General features: G+C 45.2%; 1 protein-coding gene across 5 annotated transcripts in view; it reads left to right on the top strand.

Moving 5' to 3' along the window:
• ralgps2 (Ral GEF with PH domain and SH3 binding motif 2) overlaps window positions 1-25,334 on the top strand; it is a 71,250-nt gene that overhangs the window by 199 nt on the left and 45,717 nt on the right. For 4 of the 5 annotated variants that reach the window (XM_076087480.1, XM_076087479.1, XM_076087478.1 and 1 more), the window contains exons 2-5: window positions 18,008-18,093; window positions 20,348-20,475; window positions 20,712-20,819; window positions 21,778-21,828. In XM_076087480.1, the coding sequence (XP_075943595.1) occupies window positions 20,416-20,475; window positions 20,712-20,819; window positions 21,778-21,828 (219 nt within the window). In that variant the 5' untranslated portion in view covers window positions 18,008-18,093; window positions 20,348-20,415. The remainder of the gene's footprint in view (window positions 1-18,007; window positions 18,094-20,347; window positions 20,476-20,711; window positions 20,820-21,777; window positions 21,829-25,334) is intronic. The other variant, XM_076087477.1, reaches the window with a different exon arrangement.

The raw sequence follows: 25,334 nt of genomic DNA, 5'->3' as shown, positions 1-25,334 counted from the left end.
GCCTCGTTTGGATGTGTTCGTTTTTACGCGCAGGATGCTCCGTTATCTGCATCCACCAAGAGGAGGCTAACGAGGAGATGTGATAGAACCGATACTAAGACTTGTCCCGGTTCTTTTTGTTGTCGTTGTAATGCAGACCATGTGTAGCTGGTTGCACAGGTTTTTATTTTAGCACATTATTTTTTCCTTTTCTCCTCCTCCACCCACGTGTCGCCCCCACACCACGCACCGAGAAGAAGCACCACCGAGAGTTTTTTTTTTTTGACATAATAATAAATAATAAATCATGCGCTCCCTTTACCAAAGCTAAGTTAGCATCAAGCTAGCGAGAATTTGCAGCATGCTAACGTGGAAACCTTTTGAGGAAAGAGTGGTGAGAGAGTCGGGGTGAGTTTGCATTTTGTGATTCCTTTACTTAGTTTGACTCCAGTCGATGCACAGTTTGCTCGTGTTTAGGTTAGACTGGAGGAGACATAATGTCCCGTTAGCCCAAACAGCAATGACATACCTACTACACGCGCTCATTGGCGGTGAATCCACCCCCCCCCCCTTGCACGGTTAACCTCCGGGGAGTGCTTTGGGTGTGGCGTGGGTTCACCCACGAACAATACTGTGTACAGCTGCAGCCTAACTGGTCTTAGCCGTAGCCTGTCTCGGTTAAGCAAAAGCACGAGTCGTGAGGGTGTGTTGAGTCTGGGGGAAGTTCCATGTTCAGTTTGATCGATGCTGATATACATTAATGTACATTGATATACATTGATATACATTCAATTGATAGATGTATAAAGCACTCTCGTCAACAATACTCAGCAAGCACATGTTTCTGATTGCCGTCTACCTCCAACAATACCAGTCTAAAGCAGTGCTGGTAATCACTTGTACCGACAGACCACCATGTATTGATGTTGAGGCTTTATCTCAGATGTTGTGCCACACCTGAGATGAAGGTACATGTCGATCATTTTAATGTTAAGTGCACGTGTGATAGTAGACAATATATATCAATATATATCAATATCAATCTGCATTGTTCAAACGTAGAAAGCTCTTTGACCAAAGGTAGCTTCATCTAGCATTGTTCCTTTTTAATTTGTGAGGTCATGAATATCCACAGACATGTACTGGGAACACACACACACACACACACACACACACACACACACACACACACACACACACACACACTTGAGTGGGCCTGCTCTATAAGCTGTCAAGCAGAATTAGTTTTAAGATGAATTCACGCCCTTTTTCACTATTAGGCCGCCTATCTAACACACTCTTTGTCACCGTCCTGTTTCACATTGCGCTCCCCCCCCCCCCCCCCCCCCCCCCCTCCCACCACCACCCCCTGTTTTTAAAGGATTCCAAGGAATGTTCCATATCGATATGTTGCGCGGTTGTGTGCCGCTGCTGTTCTCCACACTTAACATATGACCCAGAGGTCACTCCAGACTCATGACTGGCGTGCCTTCTACAGTGTGCTGCGGTGTCGTGTTGTGCAGTAAAGACTGAAACAATCTCAGTTGGCTTCATCAGCAGTGAAATAGATGCAGCATCTATCCAGTTCATTTAGACGCGTTGAGTCGTGCTAGTTCTGAAAGCGTCGAATGATTTGAGTGGGTAGATAAAACCCAAGTTAAGACCAAAGGAGGAGACGGAACTTTAATTATTTCCAAATGCAGTCCTTTTGGTTTCTTCTTCTTCTGATTCATTCTACACCCAGGAGGGAGTTTCCCCTACAGGTCAGTGGGGCCACATCTGAAACGTTTACACAAGGAGTCTCAGCACCGGGGCTTTGGTTTTTAATCCAATAGAATACGCTTGATTGAGTATTCTATCCGGGGATTTGTGCCGTCGGTCTTAAGCGACACAAGTTCCGTCTGTACGCCTATTTTGCTAATGCTGCTTCAGATGATCACTGTGTGTTTTAGGGTTCGTCCTGCTCCTCGTCTCTGTAGACAAAAAGCATCACGTTTCATATGTGTTGCTTGCCAACAGAAACAATGTGAACGCCCTGGAGGAGATACAAGCACTCTTTTGGTTGCAGCGCTGTTCTCATTTTCAGTTGCATCACTTTGAGTATTACACGTATTTATCTATGGCTAAATTACTTGTCTTTGCAACCATGAGGAGGATGGTACAGGTAGATGTCTGTAGAGTCCCCTCAGCGTCATTTGCAGCTACTTTTAGTTTTTTAGAGAGCGTCCCTTGGTGACTCCACCTCCACCTTCTGGGCTGAGCTAATCCCAGAGATGCCTTGTGTACGTGGGGGCCCATCTGTTCAGCACCGTGGTACGGCTGCTCTGTCCGAGGCCTGCAAATGTGATTAGTTAGAGATTACATCTCTGTGTGTGTGTGTGTGTGTGTGTGAAATGAAACTCCCCTCTCAGAATCAGAGCCGTGTGTTTACAAGAGAAAGTGATAAACCGCCGCGGGGCTTTTTTTTGCGTCATCGAGTTCAATCCCTGGTCTTCCTCAGGTCATGTTTTCTCTGCATCACGTTCACTCCTCAGTTGATGTGAAATGTTCCCAGATGCATCAAGAGCTCGTCTGCGTGCAGCCATATATGAACGCGCAGCTTGCTCTCTGGCTTCCCGTCTGAGTGAAGGAGCTCCCGTCCCATCAGCCTCCCTCTGAGCGCGATACACATTCTAGAGGCGTTTTGGTCGGTATCGAGCTTTTTCTCTGTGTGACCTCCAACCGGTGCTCGCTGTTGCCCAGTTGCCAGGGTAACTTGATGTCTGGCACATCCGTTCGGCACAGATGGGAACTGCGAAGTCACGTGTCGTCACGCTCTTCCTCTGATGCCGCCCCGGCAAAGCCGGCTATCTGTGTTCCTTTTCTGCTCCACAGAGCCAACCCGGCTCCTCTCTGTAAAAGGCCTCTGCGCTTGACAAGTCGTTTTGGAACACTGATAAAGATATTGTGTACGATTGTGTGTTTGATAAGGACTTTTTTGTAATGTGTTTGTAATGTAGTTGGCAGTCGGGTGAAGTGGGTGTTGTAGATGTGAGCTTGGCTAGCGCCTGACTAGCTGACTGTGTGCGTGCGTATGTGTGAGAAGGAAGATAAAAGACGAGGATAATGGACGCCCTGGCTTCCACTCCAGAAAATCTGAGAGGCCGGCACTACGTCTCATTGCGTATTGAGCAATGGGCCTTTTTTTGTGTTTCTAACGGAGCAATTGAGGAAGTTGTGCAAAAGCTGCCTCTTCTTATTGTTATTAGTGCATTTGTGGCTCCTGCAGTGTTGTAATCACAGCTCTTGTTTAGGCCTCAGAGAGCAGAGTGTACACGGAGGGACCGGTGGCTGAATCTCGCACGCACGCACGCACTACTCTGCCGAGCGGCGGCAGGAGGCCCCGGGGGGCTTTGAGAACATTTTAGCCCGAGTTTAACCGCTGATGGGAGCGGCTCACACATGAAGGGCTACACTGAGAGCGGACCGCTGCACAACTTCTCTCTCTTCTCTCGAGTTACCAGCTTCTCCTTTTGGTGTTTACCTCACTGACTCTCGGTTTCTTTTCTCCGTGTCGCGTTCTTGTTGTGAGCGGGGATCTGGTGCTATTTCAGTCCCGTCTGATCCGCCTAAGATTCACGCGGTGTAATTATTAGGCAACATCCGTCACAATACCTCGACATACGCTGAGCTCACCAACGCACACACTCTCCTACTTCCTGCTCCGTCTTCTCGTCCTCTGGGGACGTTTGTAAATATGTCTCGTTTGAGATCACTGAGTATGATTCTTTCTGTCGTAACATTCATGAATCTTCATCGTATAATGTATTTTATTCATGCAGCATCTGACCTAAATGCTCACATAGGTTTGATACCAAGCCGTACACGTTCATGGTGGCATGGAGATGTGCTGAGTCATAAAAGCTGATCTTTTGAATCAGGAGGCAGATCTCGTCTGACATCATCTGTCATCATTGCTCTTTCGCTGCGACGGACGACGACGATGCAGAATACATTCTGTTGTTGCTTTTTATAAAATCCATTTCTGCCTTCGTCAGGCTGTTGATGTTTGTTCTTGTTAGACGTGCAGCTGGTGATGGGATGTGATAAAACACTGTGTACTTGTACTGCATGGGTATTTAAATGTCACAATAGTTCTTGGGGTGATTGCAGTCTAATCAGAATATTGACTCGACAATGTACTCGATACCTGTTACCGGCTTCCCTTTCACGCCTTTGCATAAAGTTACTCTTATTTCTTCGTTTTTAAATTATGCAACGGTCATCAAATATTTTGAGGGAACCCCGGGGCTTCCCTCCCAGCGTTTGGTGAAGCGGTGCGAAGCGGAAAGTCCTTAGAAGTTATGGAAGTTACAGAGGCATTTCAATTGAAATCTTTTTATTTATTTATTAATAAATTATTTAAAAAAAGACCCTCCTAGGCTGGCTTCATACGGAGGCGGGTTCTATGGAACGTACACTAGCAGCTAGCACATTTCATCTTTCATCATAGGCTACAGTTACATTGATTTCATTATTTGGCTCTTTTATTTACATTGTTTGTACGTAACCACAGAGAAACTCTCCAGCATCAGATATATGTATATACAGGTACAGGTCATATAATTAGAATATCATCAAAAAGTTGATTTATTTCACTAATTCCATTCAAAAAGTGAAACTTGTCAATTATATTCATTCATTACACACAGACTGTATCAATGTATTTTAAGGTCAGCATCAGCTCAGCTCGCCCAGAGTTGTTATAGGAGTTTGAGGTCATGAGGTTGGGGGGGGTCAGAGGTGACAGGCCTGTCGTAAAGGGGTTCAGCCTTTGAGGCGGTCAGAATGTCAGCTGTGAGGGTCTCTGCCTCCTGTGTCATGTGACTCCGCATATCTGGAATATTCTCACTAGAGGAAGTTTCAAGGCAGCAGGCAGCTTAAAGGAAGATGTCAATAATACAGGACATTGTATGGTTGGCAAATTAGGCTTCATCACAAACCTGGATTTAAGTAGTTTCTCCTGAAGTGGTTTTGGTTGACACAACGCTTAAAGGCACGGTTAGTAGGGTCTTTCTGTCGCAGTTTTAAATGCAACATTCAAAGTTGGCCCCGGCTCAGCGAGGGTTACGGTGCTCGCCAGCGGATGAAAGCCAACCCCAGATTCCCACGCTGGTTTTGGAACGAGCTTTGTCCTCTCGGAGAGTCGCCTCGCTATAAATGCATTTTTTTTCTCTTTCGCTGTGTCCTCCATTTTTCGTAGCTTCTTCTTGGATGCGTGCGTACGATCCGGCATCGAGTTTGACGCCCAGAATTGTCCCGAACACGACAAAATGAAAATACAAGTGCAAAGGCAGAGGACGGGGTGTGTGTCACTGACACCACCACACACACTTAGTGTGTCCTAAGTGATGATCCAGAGGGATTATTTCTAAATGTTGTTGTTTTTTAGGGAAATCTGACATTTTAAGTGGGCTTTCGATCAGGGAAGGAAGCCCCGGGGTTCCCTCGTGGATATGAACAGGATGGACAAAATATTAGGAACACCTCTTACTGTTATGCAAGGCTGTTAGAAACCGAGCGTATTCCCGACCTCATCATCACACAAACTCATAAACTTCATCCAAACCCAGTGAGTGCACTCGCATTTCAAATATGCCGGAGCCGCTGCTCTTACTTCAGTGTGTGTGTGTGTGTGTGGCCCCCCCAACCGGCCCGACTGTACCTAAACAGAGAGCCGCTCCTCTTCCACTTCCCCTTCACATTGTCCCGATCCACCAGTCTGCATCAGAGACGAGGCCGTTCCTCACAACACGGCCTCGTCTCTCTTTCTGAGTGTTTTTGGCCGAGAGCTGAGCCTCGTCTCTGTCATGGAAACTCGTGAACTCGGTCCTGATCCCCGCCAAAGACAATAGATCAGACAAACACGATTCCCCCTCTGGTTCCTGCTCCTCTTCTGCTCGCCAACGTTTTCTTTTGCAGTCTTTCCTCACCATCAGCCCGTCTCAGGTGCTCCGTTGGCTTTTTGGCCCTTTTTAGAGCAGCGTAGATATAAATACGAAGCCTCAACCTCCGCACCCGTTCTGCTTTTATCTCTCCTCTTTACCCATCCTGCACTTCTTTGATGCTTCGCGTCTTAAGAAGATGTGTGTTCCCCCTGTGTCAAAGTAATCCGGTTAGTTCTGTGTGACTCAGACAACCTGTTTCCTGTCTCCTTTGTCAGGTTTCCCTACCGGTCGGGTCTTGACATGCAGACAGAGACTTGCACTCACATGCCCACAGTCACACACACTTCACATCACCAACTGTCACATTGGGTGTTAAATCATTTCATTCACACTATTTTCATATTAAACGTCTGTCATCCGACCTGACGTGAGAGTGCAGTGAATCTCTTCTGCTTGTTCCAGACAAGGCAGTGACGGAAGCAGCGCAGGCTTTATACTAACAGAAGAAGAGTTTATTTATACAGCACATGTTAGACTCTAAGGAACTTCATAATGCTTTACATGTACATGGAAAACAGGGAAAACGACAGTTCGCTTGCGTACAAGTGTACATTTTATTAAAAGTAGATTTTCAACGATTGGTCGACTAGTATAAAAAATAATCGGCAACAAATTTTAAATAATCTTTAATGCAAAAATGGCAGAAATGCCTCAAATATCCATATTTCCTGCTTCTCTCTGTTTTTATACACGGTATACTATGTTGAATGTCTTTGTTTTGGACCGACAACACAAAACATTTAAAGACTTTGAGAAACTGTGATTTTTCTCTATTTTCTGACACGTCGTAGACTAAACGATTAATCATTTGAAACCAGAAAATAATAGGCAGAATAATTGATGTTAAAAATAGTAGTTGCTGCTCTAATTTAAAGTAAATTTCAGAATTTTTGGCAAAGGAAGTATAAACTTGTGTATTTCTCTTCTTACTAATACTATTTGAAGAAGAATATAAAGATGCAACGCTGCAGGAGTAGAAGACATTCAGTTGCATCTTCCCACATAATGTGCAACTTTAATGAGTCATTTGTTTCCTCCCACCACACATTACACACAGGTGGAGCTTTTGTCTGCTCCTAGTTTGTTTCTTAATGTTTGTTTAAAGAATAATCGCAATATGTATGAATATGTTGAATTCCTGGAAGTTCTTCTTTGTATATATGCAAATTCAACAAGTCCTGAGACGGGGCAAACTCATTTACAGATGCGACTGTTATCAGCTGAGCTCAGTGCTCGAGTTTCTTTGCAAAGAATCGCACAAAAGCACCACTTTAAATCTCGTGTTTACCAGAATATTCATGGTAATAAGTTGTTCAGCAAGAAAATAGCATAAAAACGACTAATCGGAATAAAGAAATCTTAAGTCAACTAAAGGCGAGCCAGAGGGACCTGATGGACGGGCCCACGTTTATATGTGAAAGGATAACCTCAATGTTTTTTCTGGTTACCTTTTGTCTCATAGTTTTGAATCTGACAAAGCTAGGAGGATTTGGGAGGAGGGGGGGGGGACATTGCCGCTGGAAACAATGTCTCTCCTATTTTTAGTCAATAGATGAATGTTTAGCAGCTTCCTGTCTGTACTCGTCCTCCGAGTGGAGAACAGAGGCTCCAAACCGGTAGTTCTATGTGGAGCTCCGGCACACACATCGGATCGAAGCGTAGCCCCCGGCCATGCTGCACTGTGGGAGAGGAGGGACAGAACGGGGGGTGTGAGGGGCTCTTTCCAGGGGGGGGGGGGGGAGGATGAGGTCGAGGGGGGAGCGGAGGACGAGTGCAGGCGTTGAAGAGATACAGCTGTTTCTCCGGCCTCAGCTGTTGCTCCTCTTCCCTCCCCTCTCTCCCTCTCACACACACACCCTAACTGGAAGAAGCACACAGTGTAACATTGTTCTGCCTTATGAGAAAGATGAAACAATCAATCTTTCATAGCTGCTATCAGATGCTGACCACATGTTAGCAGGAGACGTGGTCTCTCTGTTTTCAACACATTCTGTTCTTTTTCTCTTTTTTGTTTGTCTCTCACTCTGTTTCTGTCTCCACCATGAAGGCTTTATTTTATTTCAAAAATATTGGATAACATTTTCAGCTCCTCCCGTGTCTCTCTTGTGTTTTCTCTTGACCCCCCCCCCCCCGTGGGTGTCATGTTCTATGCCCCCATGTGACCTCTGACCCAGTGAACTGACCAGCTTTTTGGGTGACCGTTTGGATGAAGTTCTGGTTCTTAAAAGTGTTGGGAAGTTGACACACTTAAGTAGACCACACTTAACCCCCCCCCCCCCCCCCACTCTGCTTCCCCTGCCTGCCCGTCGGCAGTGCTCCCTTTTGTGTTTTTAAGTTGTAATTGCTCATTTTATCAGGCCCTGGAGACGGGGCAATGCCGTGTTAAGGGAAGTCATGCGTGTAGCGCTGTGTGTGTGTGTGTGTGTGTGTGTGTGTTCAGCTGTAATGGGAGGCCTGTTTTCTCAGTCTTGCTCAGTTAAGCAGGTTCAAAGGGACTCGAGTCCTGGATCAAAACTAATCTTAAATGCTCAAATGCTCACGGAGATATTGTCAGCTATGGTCTCCTCGCTCTTTGTCTTACTGAAGACTTCTTACACGTGATGTCAGACCAACAGCAGCTGGACTACAGCCTGTTTACCGTGTCGGTTTTGGCTGCTGCACTGCTCCTTTTGGGTCGTGTATCTGAGCACAGTAGACCAACGTAGAAGCCGACAGAATAACTTGGAGGACGATGAGCTCGTTGTTATGGAGGTTGTAGATTTGAGTGTTTCAGACTTTCCCATTTATAACCTGGCTGACAGCAGCGGGCTTCTACTCTACTACCATAGTCTGTTTGTTCTTTCCAGAAAGAAGCTATTGTTGTCCCAGAACCTTAGGTGTGTGTGTGTGTGAGATTGTGTGTGTGTGTGTGTGTGTGTGTGTGTGTTCTTGCATAATTGGTTGGTTGGTCAGGTTGCAGCATGTCATGTCTCTTTAAGTGTCTCACTCAAAAGCCCTGAAGGCCCGACCGGAACCCAGCCCTCAGAGATGCTGCCGGTCTGTCTCCGTGGTGGCTTCAACGTGAGGGCAGAAGAACAGTGTTTTGAGTGGGAGACGGAGACGGAGACGAGGAAGTTCTGTTAAAAGCATGACTCTCACGACCGCAAGAACAAAGAACTGCTTGAAAATGATTGCAAACAGTATTTGGTGTAACTATGGTGAGGATACATTCACCTCGTATCATTAGATTTATATTTGGCGAGTTACAATCTTAGCAGCAGCAACAGCTGTTGAATGTCCAAACAGCTGTTCAGCAGCGTTGTAGAAAAATAATTCACCACCAACGATGTCAAATTTGTATACAAACCTCCAACTTTCATTGAAACCAACACTAAGCCGCTGTCACTCTCTTATCACCAGAGGTTTTATGTGACCACCACAATAAAAGCCCCACTGCTTTTACTGTGAAAAGCAGCTACAGGAAGTGTTGCCCTTGCATTACCAAAACTACAGACAATATATTTTCAGTGCGGCTGGTTCACAGCAGTGTGTTGTGTGTCATCATCCAGGGCTGCACTGAAACATTTTGTGTATAATTACTTAAATAATAAAATGTGTATAATTACTTAATTATAAAATGGTTCTTCAAGTTAAAACATGTCAAAGTATTTTATGTGGCGGTGACGATATAAATGATCTGGATATTCACTTGAAAACATTTTTAGGATAAATGTTAACCAGGCATCAGCTTTTGTTTTGGATACAATACAGTTATAGTGAAAATAATAATACAAATGTGACGTTTATGTCACGTGTGAGTCGTCTTGCGGTATAATTTTCCGTCCGGCTCAAAGACGCCGGGATGCTTCACGACCAAGACTTCACTAATGTCCTTTTTGTTTACGACGTTCCGGTTCATCTGGTTCTTTGTCAGTTGAATCCATTTGCATACGATGTCGACCGTCTCACCACACAGTCAAACTGATTTACGTCTCTCAAACAGATTCCCCGCATGTGAGTACACACACACCGATGCATATATGCAGTGTTGTCTGTTTCCAATTCTGACTGTAACTGCAATATTTCAATACCAGTAATGCTGCAAATATTTTAAAAGAATATTTATTTCAGGGTGCATGTTCTGCAATTTGTTATAGGTTTAAAAAACAACAACAACTAAAGGCCAGTGGCAACCTGGGGCCCTGGACCCTCTTCACATTCTGCCAGGTTCAGAGCATTGAACGTCTCATTCACTCACTAAAAGCTTTACTTCACAAAGAGAAGGGGGAAGTTGCAGCAGAGTGAGAAACTGAGACTGAAAGATGTAAAAAGAAGAAATATCGGCCGATGGCTGCCGGCATAATCTAACACAGTCTCAGTGTTTTGAAATGAATCCGGTAATAAAGTCATCACAACTCTGCTCCATTGTTGGACCAGAATTACAGTAAATTGATGGATCAGTATGCCGTGCAGGTTTTACACCATGGCCCGCTGTGCAGGAGTCACATTTATATCCTGCTTACACACACACACACACACACACACACACACACACACGTAGAGAGTGTCTTGTCTGTAACATCGTGATGGTTTAGTCTTTATATCTGGCGTGCAGCATCACTTTTTAAGGCCTGAGCTGGTGTTGGCTCTGTGTCCATGAGGAGGTTTTTACTGCTGTGGGTCTGACTTGTGCCGGTCCTCAGAGACTCGTAGAGGAAGACGTAGAGATGGTATCAGTTTCCTCTAAACATTACTGACCGCTCCGCTGCCCTGTATCGTTGGCCGGCCCTTTCCTCGTTAATAGTCCGTGCAGGGAACGACCGCAGACATCCGCGCTGCTGCCAGCTCCGCACTTCCTCCTCTTCCTCTTCGCCCCTTGGCCCTTTTTCTTTTACTCCCCCACTCATCGGTCACCACTCTGAGGTCGCCTAGTCTTCAGCAGTAGAGTTGAACGTGGACTGGTCCGCCTGCCCGCTCCCAATTGGGCCACAAATCAGGCTGAAGCCAACACACGGACTCACAAAACTGTAGGCCGGTGCTCTGCCCACATGTGACGGCCCGCTGCCACATGCTGCTACTCACAAGCTTGGCACCGTAGTTTCTCTCTGGGAACCAGATACTGTTATCAAGACCAGTTGGGGCCCATTATAGTGGCTCTTGGTTTTTATTTTTTTACCGCAGTTCAATGTGATTGCTGCTTGTAGCCATCGGCCGGGCGATCGGCGGTATAGGCGTTGTCTTAGCTCTGTGAGAGTTGTACAAAGCGAGTGCGTCTGTGTCATTGGAGGAGGGTGTTCCAGAAGAAAAGACAGAAGCGAGGCCCCGGACAGCCTGTCTGTACATCCTGAGCTCTAATTATCAACCCGGAGCGCTGCAGGGATCGAGGGAGAAGGAAAGAAAGAGAGAGGCAAGTGTGTCTAAAAAAAAAAGCCTAATCACACCCCACGGTGCAAGCTGCTGCTACAACACCGATTTAGAACCAGTGGAATTTCACAAACAGGGTGTACACATCTAACTAAACTAGGTTTAGCTGTGTGTGTGTGTGTGTGTGTGTGCTTTTGCGTCTACTTAATACGCACCATGACCGATGTATATTCTCTTCAGCTTATAAGAATCAGCTGACGATGTTCATCCAGCTGACACACCTGGTGACGGTATTTAATTGCGCGTCCACATTTCTTTTCATTGATTATCTAATTAGCAGAATGTAACCGTGTTCACGCATCATTTGTCATCACATAGATATAATGCAGCAGTTGTTCTCCATCGCGAAAACCCGTCGGTGATTCTTTTGCAGCGTCTGCGTTTAACCTCTTCAGGAGCCGTCATTGTTGTTTTGAACAAACGGTCGCCTCTCCTTGTCGTCGCCTCACACCAACACCTGAGCCCCGCCTGTTTCTGCCAGGAGGTCTTCACAGGACGCCGATTGGTCCGGACACAAACGCCTCATGAAACACAGAGATTTCATATTGGGTGTCTAGTGGTCGCACCAGAACATGTAATCGAAGGGTGCATTCACTCGCTCGCTTGTTTTGGGCCGGTTGTCTGGACGTCTCCAGGTCCGGTTCGTTTGGCCGTATGTGAACGCGGCAATCGCACTCAGTCAGAACACATCTCTCACATCTGGATCGCCCTTTGAAGATGATGATGAGGAGCAGAGAGGTGAAGAAAGAGTTGACCCTTTGTTGATTTATGTTCATGTGAGTATATTGGTTTGTCATTCTAGATGCACAGTGCAAGATGCTAATGCTGTTATTTTGAGAAGCATTGCCCTTATAAAATATTATATTCTAAGGTTCAAAGTAAGTAATAAAGCTCTTTAAGACCCTCGTTGTCCTCGGGTGCTCTGTTTTTCCCACAATATTCAGCTTATTTCCAGTCGCAGACGGGCCTAAATATTCATGCAGTGATGGCTCGGTGTGTAGGAGGGTGGAGCACAGCTGCTTCAGTGTGTGTGTGTGGTGTCACTGGGTTCATTGCCTATTGATTTTCTGAAGAAAAAAAATGCTTTTACTGTCAAATGATGTGGCGTCATTAAATAGTTTTCGTCTTCGTTTTTCTGCACTACGCTGCTGTGATGAGCCCGATAGAAGCAGTCTCCTCGTCTAGAAGCGTGAGTGGATTTGGACTGTAGAGATGCTGTCTCACTTCCTGTCGCGTGTGTCGTCTGTGTCGATGGAGCCTCGCTCTGTGAGCAGCGGGGCACCGGAGTGTGCTGTAAACTGTGTGCGAGCCCTCAGAGTAAACCTGTTCTGTGTCTGAGAGTTAAAATGATGAACCGCTCTGTTCTAGGAAGGATGAGTTGGAGAGCTTTAAAGAAAACAAACGGGTGTTCAAAATGGAGCACATTGTCTCTTTGTAGAGATTGTGTATGTAGCTGCAGTGTTTTTGTTGTCCCTGCTACCCTTCCTGCAGTTCTTACTCCTACTGGTTGACCTCCATCTGAACATCAGTTAAGTGATGGTGTGAAGGGGGTGTTGGTCATGTTCCCACACACACAGTGCCACGTGTGTGTGTGTGTGTGTGTGTGTGTGTGTGTGTGTGTGTGTGTGTGTGTGTGTGTGTGTGTGTGTGTGTGTGTGTGTGTGTGTGTGTGTGTGTGTGTGTGTGTGTGTGTGTGTGTGTGTGTGTGTGTGTGTGTGTGTGTGTGTGTGTGTGTGTGTGTGTGTGTGTGTGTGTGTGTGTGTGTGTGTGTGTGTGAGAGAGATATATATCGATCAACACGGCCCCTCTTATCTCCAGATCAATAGTGTTCTCCGGGGGAGGCTTGACTGGAGCTCGGGGAAAGATGGAGCCGGGATTCGATGCCATAACGTCACTGAAACGACGAGCTCTGCAGTGATAAACGAGCTCTTCTGTTCTGACCAAAGTTGGAAGTGTGGCGTCTCCATTTTGTTCCTCTTCACACAGGAGTGTAAAGATCGACTGTAGGAGCAGACACACATTTCATATCCTTAATGCTTGTGAAGTGGGTCGTGTCCCAACTCGTTTACAGGTTTAGCCCAGTGTTGTGTCTAATAAGCAAACTTGTGGGGCTGGGCAATTAATTGTTTTCTGTTTTCAATGACTATTTTGTCTATCGTTGATTATGAAACAAGATTACCGAGATCAACCGATTTATTGTGCGGCGATGTCTGCAACCCACCCAACCCAGTCTCGTTTTCCATGCTTTGTGGGTGTGACTTTTTTTATTCATATCTATATAACCGATGTGTTTACGATTAAATTGTTTACGAGAGGACAAAGTTCTTCATAGGTCTAGTCTCCTAAAGTCCACCAGAGTGATGCATTTAACTTTAAAATGTACAAAATTCTCTTTCTAAGTGCATAATGTATCCTAAAGTCTGAGTAACCACATTAACTAATCGTGATCCCAATTTTGACCAAAATTAATTGTGGATATGATGATGTAGTGTAGATGTAGAGACGCGTGTGCACGCACACTAAGGAGGAGAGGGCACAGCTTAATGGGCCGTCAGACTCCTCACTGCTCAGCTCAACACACTGACCTACTTCGGTGCATCTGCGGCATGCTTTTCTTTTTAACTGCATGGAGCTCTGCCGCTGCGAGGCACAACACGAAGCATGTGTCTCTGCAGTGCATGCATGATACAGACGGCCACAGAGAGGAGGGGCTGTGCATCTATTTAGAACGTGCACAGTGGAGCAAAAGGAGAAGTGGATTATTTTCTGTCCTTTTTCAAAGAGCGCCGGCCTGCAGTGAGAAGGCCGGCGCTCTTACCGGGACCGTGTTCATAATGATGAGGCCTCAGCCGGGAAATGGCAGCGCTGTCGAAGTCACACAACGTTACACAAATCTCTCGTCTGACCTTTTTACTCGTAGTCTCACAACTTGTGACCTTTCCCTGAACACACTTGAGGTTCAGTTCTAATCCTTTGTTAAAGCAGCTTTACGAGGAACTTTCATCTTGTGGTGTTTTTGGCGCCCCCTGTGGACAAAAGCGGTAGTGATCTCCACGAGCTCCACCGTCTTAAAAGTAAAGATATTGATCTAGATAGCGTGCATTTGTTTTGGGAAAAAAGACAACATATTTCTGATACAATTCTCCTTTTATAAACGTGTGTTTGCAGGATGCATGGTGATGAGGTAATGGATCAATTTGTGGCTATAGAAGATTAATAACTGCAATGTGACGATGGTGAAACAAAGTCACCTTTGTGTTAGCCTCCCACCAGAAACCACGTCTCATAATGTATCTTAAAAAAATAAACTAGACATAGGACAACCTGTCTAGTAGGGCGACATTATTATGGTGAATGATACTCATGATTATTCATTGATTTTAGCGACAAAATGTTTGTTTTGCACTTTCACGTTCAAATAAACAAATCTTTCTATCAAAATAAGACTTAAAATAGCGAGTAATATACAGCACATTACTCTTCGCTTTGGACTGCAGCTGCAACATTCAGGAATCACAGGCTGCAGCAACAGTTGCATGACATCACTGCAAAATACAGAAGCCAGAACACCTCGATCACACGCCTGAGGCTGGTGCTTGATTTGTTTTGTTACGCCTTTTTTTTTTTTTTTTTTTTTTTTCAGGCAATTCTGTTAATTTTGTCTTTGCTGGTCCTGCTCCAGCATCAGACATTACCAAAATATATAACATCAGAAATTAAAATATCTAAAGTAAATCTCTCCTGGCTTCCTTTTACCTGGCCGTCGTACTGCTGACCTGTACAAATGTAAACATGGGCTCTTCTGGTCCGATGTTGTGGAGAACCGGACCCGGTGACGGGCATTAAGAATAACTATAATGTTTCTCACTGATTGTCGCGTTCATAACATAAAAGCTCCTCGTAGTGACTTTAATGTGCGTCCATGTGGGAGCTTGGGCCTCGTGTTGGGACTCGTGAGTAAACATGTAAACGCATTCAAAGTTAATGAGATTACGGCTCGGAGCAGCTTGGTTCTTACGGTGTTTCCACTTTATAGACTCGGAGCCATCTGGGAGGCACCGCCCCACAGTTTGTCAGAGTAACAAAAATTCTGAACATTTAATTATACATCTTACAAGGACAGCCGCTGTCACAGATGTTGGTCAAGAGAGGGCCAATGGGAAAGTATCAGTGTTGTTACCACCCATAGATTCATATTAGTATGATATGATAGTATTTAGCTGTATGGAGTTTAGCCTCTCCAACCTGTTGATAACCTTTCTTGTGATTGTTTTGGTACGGTAGTGTAATTAGAGCCGCAATGATTATTTTTATAATCAAATAATCTGCTGATTATTTGATTGATTAACCAATTAAAGGGCCAGCGTCATATGTATGCTCTGATTCGTTTACCTCCTGGAAAATACTTATTTTCTACCATAAAATGAGGTCGAGGTGAAGAGGAAAGCCGGAGTTGAGCAGCGTAAGGAGGACAGAGTGTTGGCCGTACAGAGGGGGTGGAGACCTGCTTTCAGGGCCGCTGGAGACGGGAATGTGAAGGGTCAGCACGGGACACACAGAAACACTCGCTGTGCCCTTCGGTCGGTAACGAGGCCTGTTGGGCTGCCAGCACCTTTTGTGTTTGAACTGCGGTGCGCATGTGAATGTCAAAGAGCCGTCCGACAACACGACAAGAGGAGGGAGGGGGAGCCGATCCAGAGAGGTGTGATTATTCAACAGCACCTGCTATGCAGTGTAATGAGTCACATATAGCTGAACAGCGACACATCCTCTGCTACAAGCTCCAACACGACTCAGTCCACGCTCTGTTATTCTCTGCTTCCTCCTCTAATCCCCGTCACGTCCCCCTGAAGGGGATGCCGACATGATGTCAGCCCATCTCCACACACACACATCTCATGTTATTCCTTTACCTGGATGTGTACACATTCTAGGGCTGTCCCCTGAAAGGCTGCTTAATGTAATATTAATGTGGTCGAAAGCATCACTGAAACTCAGTGAGAATGGATTTTCTCATCGTGAAGAAACGAATAATCGAACCTTCGAATTGAAAAATCCAAATCGGATTCAATTAAAAAAAAAAAAAAAATTCAGATTTCAAAACATTCCCCCGACTTGAACCCCAGTAAGCGAGGCAAGGACACAACCACGTGGAGTTATGTCACCAAACACAACACATGTCGGCTCAGCTCGGTGTCAAGAAGGTGCATGGATGCTGCCAAGAGAAGGAGGAGGAGGAGGAGGAGGGGGGCTCTTACATCAGGAGCTCTGGATGGGGAGGGCAGTGACTCAGAAGGAGGTTGTGCCGCCTCTCTTTGTGTCTCTGAAGTAGCATAGCTGGAGGCGTCTCAAGGAGCTGTAAAGATGAGAACTGGTCCAGCATCAGGACAGACCAGGATCAGGATAGACCAGGACAGAGGGCAGACCGGCCGGTTGCCGGCAGGTGTTTACACCGCTCCAGGGTCCGGACAGATCAGCACTTTGTTACGTGACAATGACACACTTTGTGCACAAAGAGACGTTATTTCTGTATCCCTAACAAAAAGAAAAGGTGTTTCTCGTCGAGGCCGTTATCGAGCTCTGTGACGCTGCTGACTTGGTAAGATGTGATCTTTGAAAGAATGTTTAAAGTTTACTCGGGTGAGTGGAAACCTTGACCCTAACCTGGAGGGGATGACCAGATCTGAGCCACTACCTGATGGCTGAGGGCCAGCATGCAGCATTAGTCTTCATCAGTCCCTCACAGTCCAGATCACACAGGCCTTCATCTCCGAGTAGTGAGACACCTGCTGGCTGATGTCAGGCATCTCACGTTACAGAGGCCTGGCGACAGAGAGCATGATGGGATATACACTCGATTGGCTCGTAGAGTTTCACTTGTCCTTATTGACAAAGCCAGTGAATTAAGTTGTTCAAAACAAACCCCAGAACTCCCCAATATCATAAAGTTTGGAGTGGGTTCCTGACTATTAGTTGGACAAAACGAGCAATTTAAAGACAATGAATGATTAATCAACAATGAAAGTGATTGTTATCTGCAGCTCTAGACTCTTGTGTTGTGCTTTCTGTTTGGTTGAAGTAGGCGCTGCAGTGCGATTTACTGTAGACGGTCTATGAAATGAGATTATTAGGGCTCCTTCTTAGTTGATTAGTGACTAATCAGTCTTTTTGCTCTTAGTCGACTAAGATCTCTTTGGACTATTAGTTTTTTACATGCTGAATGAGCACATCTCTGGTAAACACGAGATGTAAAGTGGTGCTTTTTTGTGATTTCTTCGCAGACTGTCGGACCCTGCTGCAGTAAATTGAGAGGTTTTAAAGGGACTCTGGTGCTCAGAAACACAGTGACTGCCGAAATGAAAGATCCTTGTTCTAACTTGAAGCTAATATAATAATATGATAGCTGCTAAAACTGATAGATCGCCACCAAAGCTCCCACTAGAACAGACGCTACAGATCACGTCAACGCAATGGCTGCTGGGTTATTGAGCTCTTACGTAAAATCCGATCAGCTGGGATGTTTGTGGCCGTGTTCATGACTAATGTGTGCGTGGGTTTTTTTTTTCTCATGTTCAGAAGAATCATCCTGCCTTCCTCTCAGCCTCGCTCTCCTTTTGTTGTCCCCTCTCTTCACACAGACAGCAGGAGCCGCAGAAAGACGGGAGGCGTTAAAGAACGACACAACGTCGCCTCCAACACTATGCTCATCTGACACATGCAACTGGTACGTTTGGCCTCGCCTTTGCAAGGACGGCTGGTTTGGTGGCAGCACAGACCCGTTTGTGCCCGCAGGGTTGAATACTAATTGTCTTTTGATTATTTTAGCATGTGATCACAGTTAGAGGGCTGCGTTGCTTATTGTGTCGGATACACAGGAGCGGAGATGGAGCCAAAACAAACCAAATGAGTTGATGTGTCACAAAGGCAAGTTTAGTTGTAGAGGCATTTAGTGTTTTTGGGACACTTGCATGTCTTATGGCAGGAGTATTCAATAAATATTCAACGAGGTCCAGTTAGAGAGACTTTCCTCACACAAAGATCTGGAACATCACAGTAATGTCTAACTTACGCTGTGATTTAGTCCCATATATGTTGAAGTAGCCGAGCAGTCGTTTCAACTGACGACTGATCATCAAATCAAATAAAGAAAGTTTGATTCAATAATGTCTCAAACATATTTATCGTCAGTTTTCAAATGAAGAAATAATAAAATAAAGGATGCATTTAAACAATAACAAAAAGCTTTTGAAAAATGTGCATCTTAAAATGAAGCACTTAATTGTAGAAGAAGGTATTTATCTGAATTGTCCTGTAGCTTTAAGTTCAGTTCATTCAGGGTGAAGTGATGTCACTAAAGAATATAGTGATTCTCATTGTTTAAAAAGAGAAGTTAGTGAGCAGGGACTGTCTCTGTGGTTATTAAACCACCTGTTTCAGTTCTATTCTCTCCGTTTACATCAGTGTATTCATGCGTTAGGCTTCTGATCATATTGGACTCGTAGATCGTTTATTTTCTGTGCCTTCATTTCAGATCTGAGTTTGTATGTTTGCTCAAAAGATTTGTTCTTTGTCTCGTAGTGTCGCTTCACATCACCGTTTTTAATAATCGTCACGGCCTCTGAACACGAGACACTGGTGTTAAACTGCCCGTAGGAGGAATGAAGGTATAAGAGTCCGTCCATTCTTGGTCAAAACGACAAGACATACACAGTTATTGTCACAGGAAGTAAGGTGATCACAGATGCATGACTTCATAAACAACAGACAGACTCGGGCTTGTAAACACACACTGGCTATCGCTTCCTGTGTAGTTAAAGCGCTGCTGTCAAACAAAGGGAGGGGAGTTGACGTGATGTAGCGGTGTTTGCCTGCGGCTTAGCAGAGTGCAACTGTGGAAGGCAGCTAATGGCTCCTAAAGCACCGGCCTGTTTCAGCCTTGAGCCAGAAAGATAGAGCGAGACACTCGCACAGAGGCTGGCATTGTCAAGTACACAAGGGACGGCTTTGCTCGCTTTCAGTATTCTAAGCCACTTCTTACTTTTCATTACTGTCTCTCTCTCTCTGTGTTTGTGCGCTTTTGGCGAAGAAAAGCCTCTGAGGTGAAGAATATTCAGAAACATTCATATATTATCGAAACAGGAAATCATCCACAGTAAAAGACGTAGACACTGAGCCTCCAGTCTTACAGTCACGTCGCATAGAATCATCGGATGCTTAAATGTTCTCCCCGGGTTTCCATCTCTCCACATCGTCACAGGTAGATTAGAATATCAGTAACAGAAGTATATGAATACCCGCATTGTCTTTTTTTTCAGAAGCCATGACTGATGTGAAGTTATGAGGGAAACTTACTTTAGATGCCTAAAAAAACCTACATCAGTTTACGTGTATGCTATAGTTACAGTATCTTCACTGCTTTGCTGTCAGACAGCCGTTTCCGACGAGAACTGAGGCCGTTATCCATCCTCTCTTCAAAGCCACCAGACTCCATTGACAAACAGTCATTTTACTTTGCAGAACATGGAAGTTGCTGGTCTACCGCTGCCTCGATTGGTCAGATTGTTTGTGTTGTTGTCACACAAACTAATTATCAAGGCAGTGGTAGAACAGCAACTCCCGTGTTCTGGAAGGTAAAACTACTGTATTCGTCGATGGAGTCCTGTGGCTTTGAAGAGAGTAAAGATAACAGCTTGCTGTCACTTCCCTGACAGCAAGGTAAAGTGGTGAAAATATGATATTAATTTCATTTTTTCGGTGTCTAAAGTAAATTTCTTTGCTTCTGTGCTGGTCTTCTTCAGTCGTTGACTTGGCAGTCTGTAAGCTGAGAATACTCCAACCCAACAGTAGGTGGTGCTGCTGCTGTTGCTACAAGCCGAGTGTCTGCTTGTGTTTGCAGGTGACGATTGTCAAGATGTGGTGCCAAATAAACTCACCGTGACATATTGTGTGTGTGTGTGTGTGTGTGTGTGTGTTTTCAGAGGGCCGGGCGGGCTTTGCTGCAGCGGAGGATGATGAATGGTCTCATCTAGAGCTAGATGGTGTGGGAATGATGGACCTCCCCAATGGCCAATCAGGCATCATCACCACCACTGCAACAGTCTCTGAGGTGAGACGTCCACTCTGCACACACTGCTTTCAAAATTCACCTTGTGTGCACTTTTCCAAACAGAAAGCTGAGTGTACAATAATTAGGTGACAGGTATTGAAATGTTAAGCCACTTAATAATTACCTTGTGCCTAACGGCACCGGCATCGTTCTTCTTTCTTTACTGTGTGTGTGTGTGTGTGTGTGTGTGTGTGTGTGTGTGTGTGTGTGTGTGTGTGTGTGTGTGTGTTTTGTAGAGGAGCAGCAGCTGCGAGTCTCTCAGCGATAAAGGCTCTTCAGACCTGAAGAAGAGTTTTGACGCCGTTGTGTTCGATGTGCTGAAGGTCACTCCTGAAGAATATGCAGTAAGTGAAGTTTAAGTGTGTGTGTGTGGGTCTGAGTGTTTGTTAAGCACAAAATGTTCAGTAAGCACAAACGCGATGTGCTGAGACAGGAGGAGACGGGATGCTGGTGGAGGAAATGGGGTCAGAGTTTGGATCAGTAATAATTGATGATGGTTGGCACTAGTGCCAAGCGGGCGCCGATGGATCTCATCTGGCTTCAGCTGCACACACGTTTTCCATACGAACATCACACATCTGAATTATTAGCCTTTACGTTGTTGTGAGGAATAACGCTGCTCACGATTGTCCAGTGTCGTAGTCAAGAGCTTAAACCGAGACCAAGACCCTTTTGAAGGGTTGAGACCGGGTCAAGACCAAGACCAGGGCTGTGCAAATTGATGTGAAAAGATCCACATTCCCATAAAAACAGACACCAAAAACAAATGTAGTTTTGTGATATATTCCTGCATATGTGATATATATTCCGGTCTTGTAATACAATCCTGAGTCCTGATTGTCTGAGGCAGAGATAAGACGGAGTGAAAGTGTGGTCGAGACCTTCAAGAAGTGGTCTGGAGCACTACGACTACGGGATTATCCCGTAATATATCAAATAAAAACATGCTCTGCATCATGTCTGTAATCCTTTATCTTTGACGTATGGTGTTCACCGTTCAACCACAAGAGGGCACTCTTTATCTTCTTTTAAACTGTAGTGTCTTTATTCAACATCTTCTCATGCTGTATCAAGTTATATAAAGGTCCAGTCTATAGAAGACCTCTGTCTCAACCACCTGCTTGAGAGGACAAAAACCTCTGTCACAAAAGCAGTGTTTTAATCCTTTAACCATTATTTTGGTAAACTTGGATTTAGATCGTTTATGATTTTTCCAGTACACGATAATGTAGCTCTGGAGTGGCGGCGTGGTGTTTGAAATGTTGTCCCAATCTAACAAGCGTTATGTTTTGTCTCCTCCAGGGTCAGATTACGCTCATGGATGCTCCCGTGTTCCAAGCCATCCAGCCAGAGGTGAGCTGCTCTCGACCTGCGTTCACTTCGGCAGCTGTTTTTAGGTTTAGCCTTTAAACGAACATGCTCTCGTCACAGATTTAGTCACATTCTAACCTTCACAGTTTTAGTCCAGTTTACATTTCAGTCAAAGTATTTGTCCTATTTTAATTTAGCCTCAGTCCTGTGTCAAATGTCCTTTTCAGTCTTCAGATTATGTTTCAGATTTCTGTCAATCTAGTCTGACCAAAACTGTAAATTTGTCATTTTTAGATATTATATTATTATCTGATGACAAACGCAGGTTGAATGATAAAGAATGCAGCTTTGTTACTCCGAGACCTCCTGACTCTGCTCAGTAGTGATGTGTGAGTCGGTTCAGTCGCACCCACCGGTCCACTACGAGAGCCAAACCGCACCTCCCAACATGCAAAAATCTGCGTTAATCAACCACCTGAACCCAACTGCAAACTCTCGTCTTGTTCGTCAACCGTACTGCATGTTTGATATCGTCACCGTTGGTGTTTAATGAGGTCGGTGCCGTCTTGCCATCATCTCGTCTTAGTCACGGGGAAAAGAAGAAGACGCCAACGAACACATTTCGTCTTAGTTTTTCCGTTAAGCGAAATTACCACTGGTGTCGGCAGCTTCACTCTTGTCCTCTAGCGTGAGAAATCAACGCGTTTCGGGAGTGACATGTCTAAAATCGCATGTGACGGCTGTTAACATAATTGCGTGTCTGTATATTTAAGATTTGACTCCCTCCATCTGCTGTCTGTCTCCCTCTCTGCCTCTCTTCTCCCTTGTAAAATGTCCATGCGGCTGATTTCCTGCACCATGCTGTGCTTTGAGCAGCTGTGACACGTACCTTAGTGATGCAGAAAAAAGGGGGCATCTGTGTCTCACCCGGCCTGTCGCCTCAGTGAGATCCGGTTATTTCTTAAAATGTTTTCTCTATTGGATAGTTGGGCCGTTCCTGACAGCAGTCATGGATAACCTGTGTTTAAGGTTTGCCACTGTGGCCTTATAAAAGCAGCACACAGACCACATCCCAGTGTGGTCTGCTGCAGTCTGACTCCTGCTTCTGCACATGTTCAACACTTGTCTCAGCTAACAGCACACACACACACACACACGGCGGCCCCGTCTTCTTAACTGCACGGGGGCCAAGTTCCCACACTGCAGGGTTTGTGAATGCAAACGTGCTCCTGTGCTCGAGTCTGGTTCGACTGACTGAGTGGGTTTTATAAGCCTAATGAAAATGTGTCCGTGCGTTTCAGTGCAATGTAGCAGTTTGGAAAATACGGTTTAAAGGGTCAGCTACACGGGGACCGCGGCTCACTTATTGCTTTAAGATGGTGAGATCTTTTGGAGAGACCTGTAGTGGGGTGTGTGTGTGATTGAGGAGGAGGGCTGACAAGGAGATGAAGGCTGCAGTCTGGAGGGAGAGTGACCCAACAGCCTCCTGGCAGAGACGGAGCGGACTGGAGAGACTGTTCCTGCTCTCACGGTGCTTTTGTCTCACAAAAAAAGCTACACAGCAGCTATGACCGAAGTAGAAACTCAACTAGAGTTTCCACCGCTGTGTGTGTGTGTGTGTGTGTGTGTGTGTGTGTGTGTGTGTGTGTGTGTGTGTGTGTGTGTGTGTGTGTGTGTGTGTGTGTGTGTGTGTGTGTGTGTGTGTGTGTGTGTGTGTGTGTGTGTGTGTGTGTGTGTGTGTGTGTGTGTGTGTGTGTGTGTGTGTGTGTGTGTGTGTCACTGCCTGAATAGGAAAATATTAAATAACTTGGTTGAATCTGTGAGTTGTGCAATAATGTTTTTACTGACATGCAGCCCATTCGCACTCTTTAAATGCCATGTTACAACACTGACATGTATATATGGGAAACAGTGATGGACATAATTGGGGTTAAAGGACATTCTTTTCTTGTAGAACAGTCATTTTCAGAGTGGACAGAAGATGAATAGCGTTAGTTTCCATGGTAATTCTTATTTGTTGAATTAAACTTTTCGATCAGATATATCTTCAGTTTCACACATACTGAACTTTGACAGGACCAGATGTTCTTCAAAGGGTTTCACGTTGACAATATCTGACTTTTCACATGATAACAAACGGTGGACGAGTCAGATTTTCCACCAGATTGGTTCCAAGTCTTCCTGCTGGTCTGCGGCTGCACAGATTCAAAATGTTTTCTATCGATGCCCTGACAACAGCGTTACTGTAGAGATACAACAGGCCCGCTCTTCAGTCTTATCACTGCAAATCATTTCGTCTGCATGCTTTAAGTTTGCTGCATCAGCAGTCTGTCCTGTCGGAGCTGCTCTAATGTTTCCGTTTCTGCCGTTCTTCCAAGACTGCGCTAATTTCCATAGTAACTGTACTGACTACTTGAAATGGGTGAAATGACCATAAACTAGCTATGACTTGGCTTGTTGGTTTCTGTGTATAAAGATTTTATTTCTCCCCTCTCCATAAACACATCATAACAATCTTAATATAATATGTGTGTGTGTGAGGCCGACTGTCCCAACGCTGATTTTTGGTGTTTACAACATTTTTAACATGTGTATATGACGCACAAACAGACGTCCTGGCACGAGCGTGGAAAAACACTACCCCGAGCAGGATCGCAGTAGAACAGAGGGTCTCATTAGCTCAAGTGTTCCATCGCTGACATGGAACAGATGTATGGGGAGCAGCCGGGACGGTCCGGGCCAAACCCGCCGCTGGATGAGGAAGAAAAGATAACCGTCCGTCACAATAGCAATAAATCCTCTTTTCATAGATAACTGGGGGAAATCTGGATGATAACGGGAGAGGGCAGTGTTCCGAAAGAACTCCTCAAAGGCCTCAAGGAAGCTGGGTTTTGGAAAGCTCAGACCTGGAGCGCATGCCATTCTGACACAGCAGAGAGCACAGAGCCTAAACACATCTGCTTCTGATGATATGTTAAGTGACAGCTCATGAGACACTGCCATGCATGAGGGTTGCTCTACTCTACTTCCTACACACGTAACGGACCCACGTCAGCACGATACCGCTCGTGCTTCTCGTCTGCGAACAAAAAAAAAAAAAGATGGCAGAGAAGTTGACAAAGCGGCTGAGCGGAGCGTCGACGGGGTCCCGTGGATAATTGATGAGAACACCAGAAGTTATGTTTTGATGGTAAAATAATCCATAGCGCAGAGCAGACTGATGTTGAATCTACAACCCTCCGCTGAATTGCTGATATGTTCTTTGGCCGTTGGTTTTGCAAAGTGAAACGCCATCGAAATGACAAGCTGCATCATAGAGACGGGGGAGGGGGAAGGACGCTAGGGACTTGTAGCTAAATCTTTTCCTCTCATCTAAATTTACGAGGCAGTGAATTTAATCCAGAGTGAACTGGATTGGATAGCTCGCTACAGTATGGACAGATCGGCTGACAAGAGAAATGTAAAGAGTAGAATAACGTGTATGCATCGACTGTATACAAGAAGTGGACCGACTGGTTTGTGGTCTGCGGTTTTGAAGCCTCAAGTTC

Source organism: Anarhichas minor, unplaced genomic scaffold, assembly GCF_050575085.1.
Source record: "Anarhichas minor isolate MPS153535 unplaced genomic scaffold, ASM5057508v1 ptg000010l, whole genome shotgun sequence".
NCBI classification, from domain to species: domain Eukaryota; kingdom Metazoa; phylum Chordata; class Actinopteri; order Perciformes; family Anarhichadidae; genus Anarhichas; species Anarhichas minor.
This window is presented reverse-complemented; position numbering and strand designations above follow the sequence as displayed.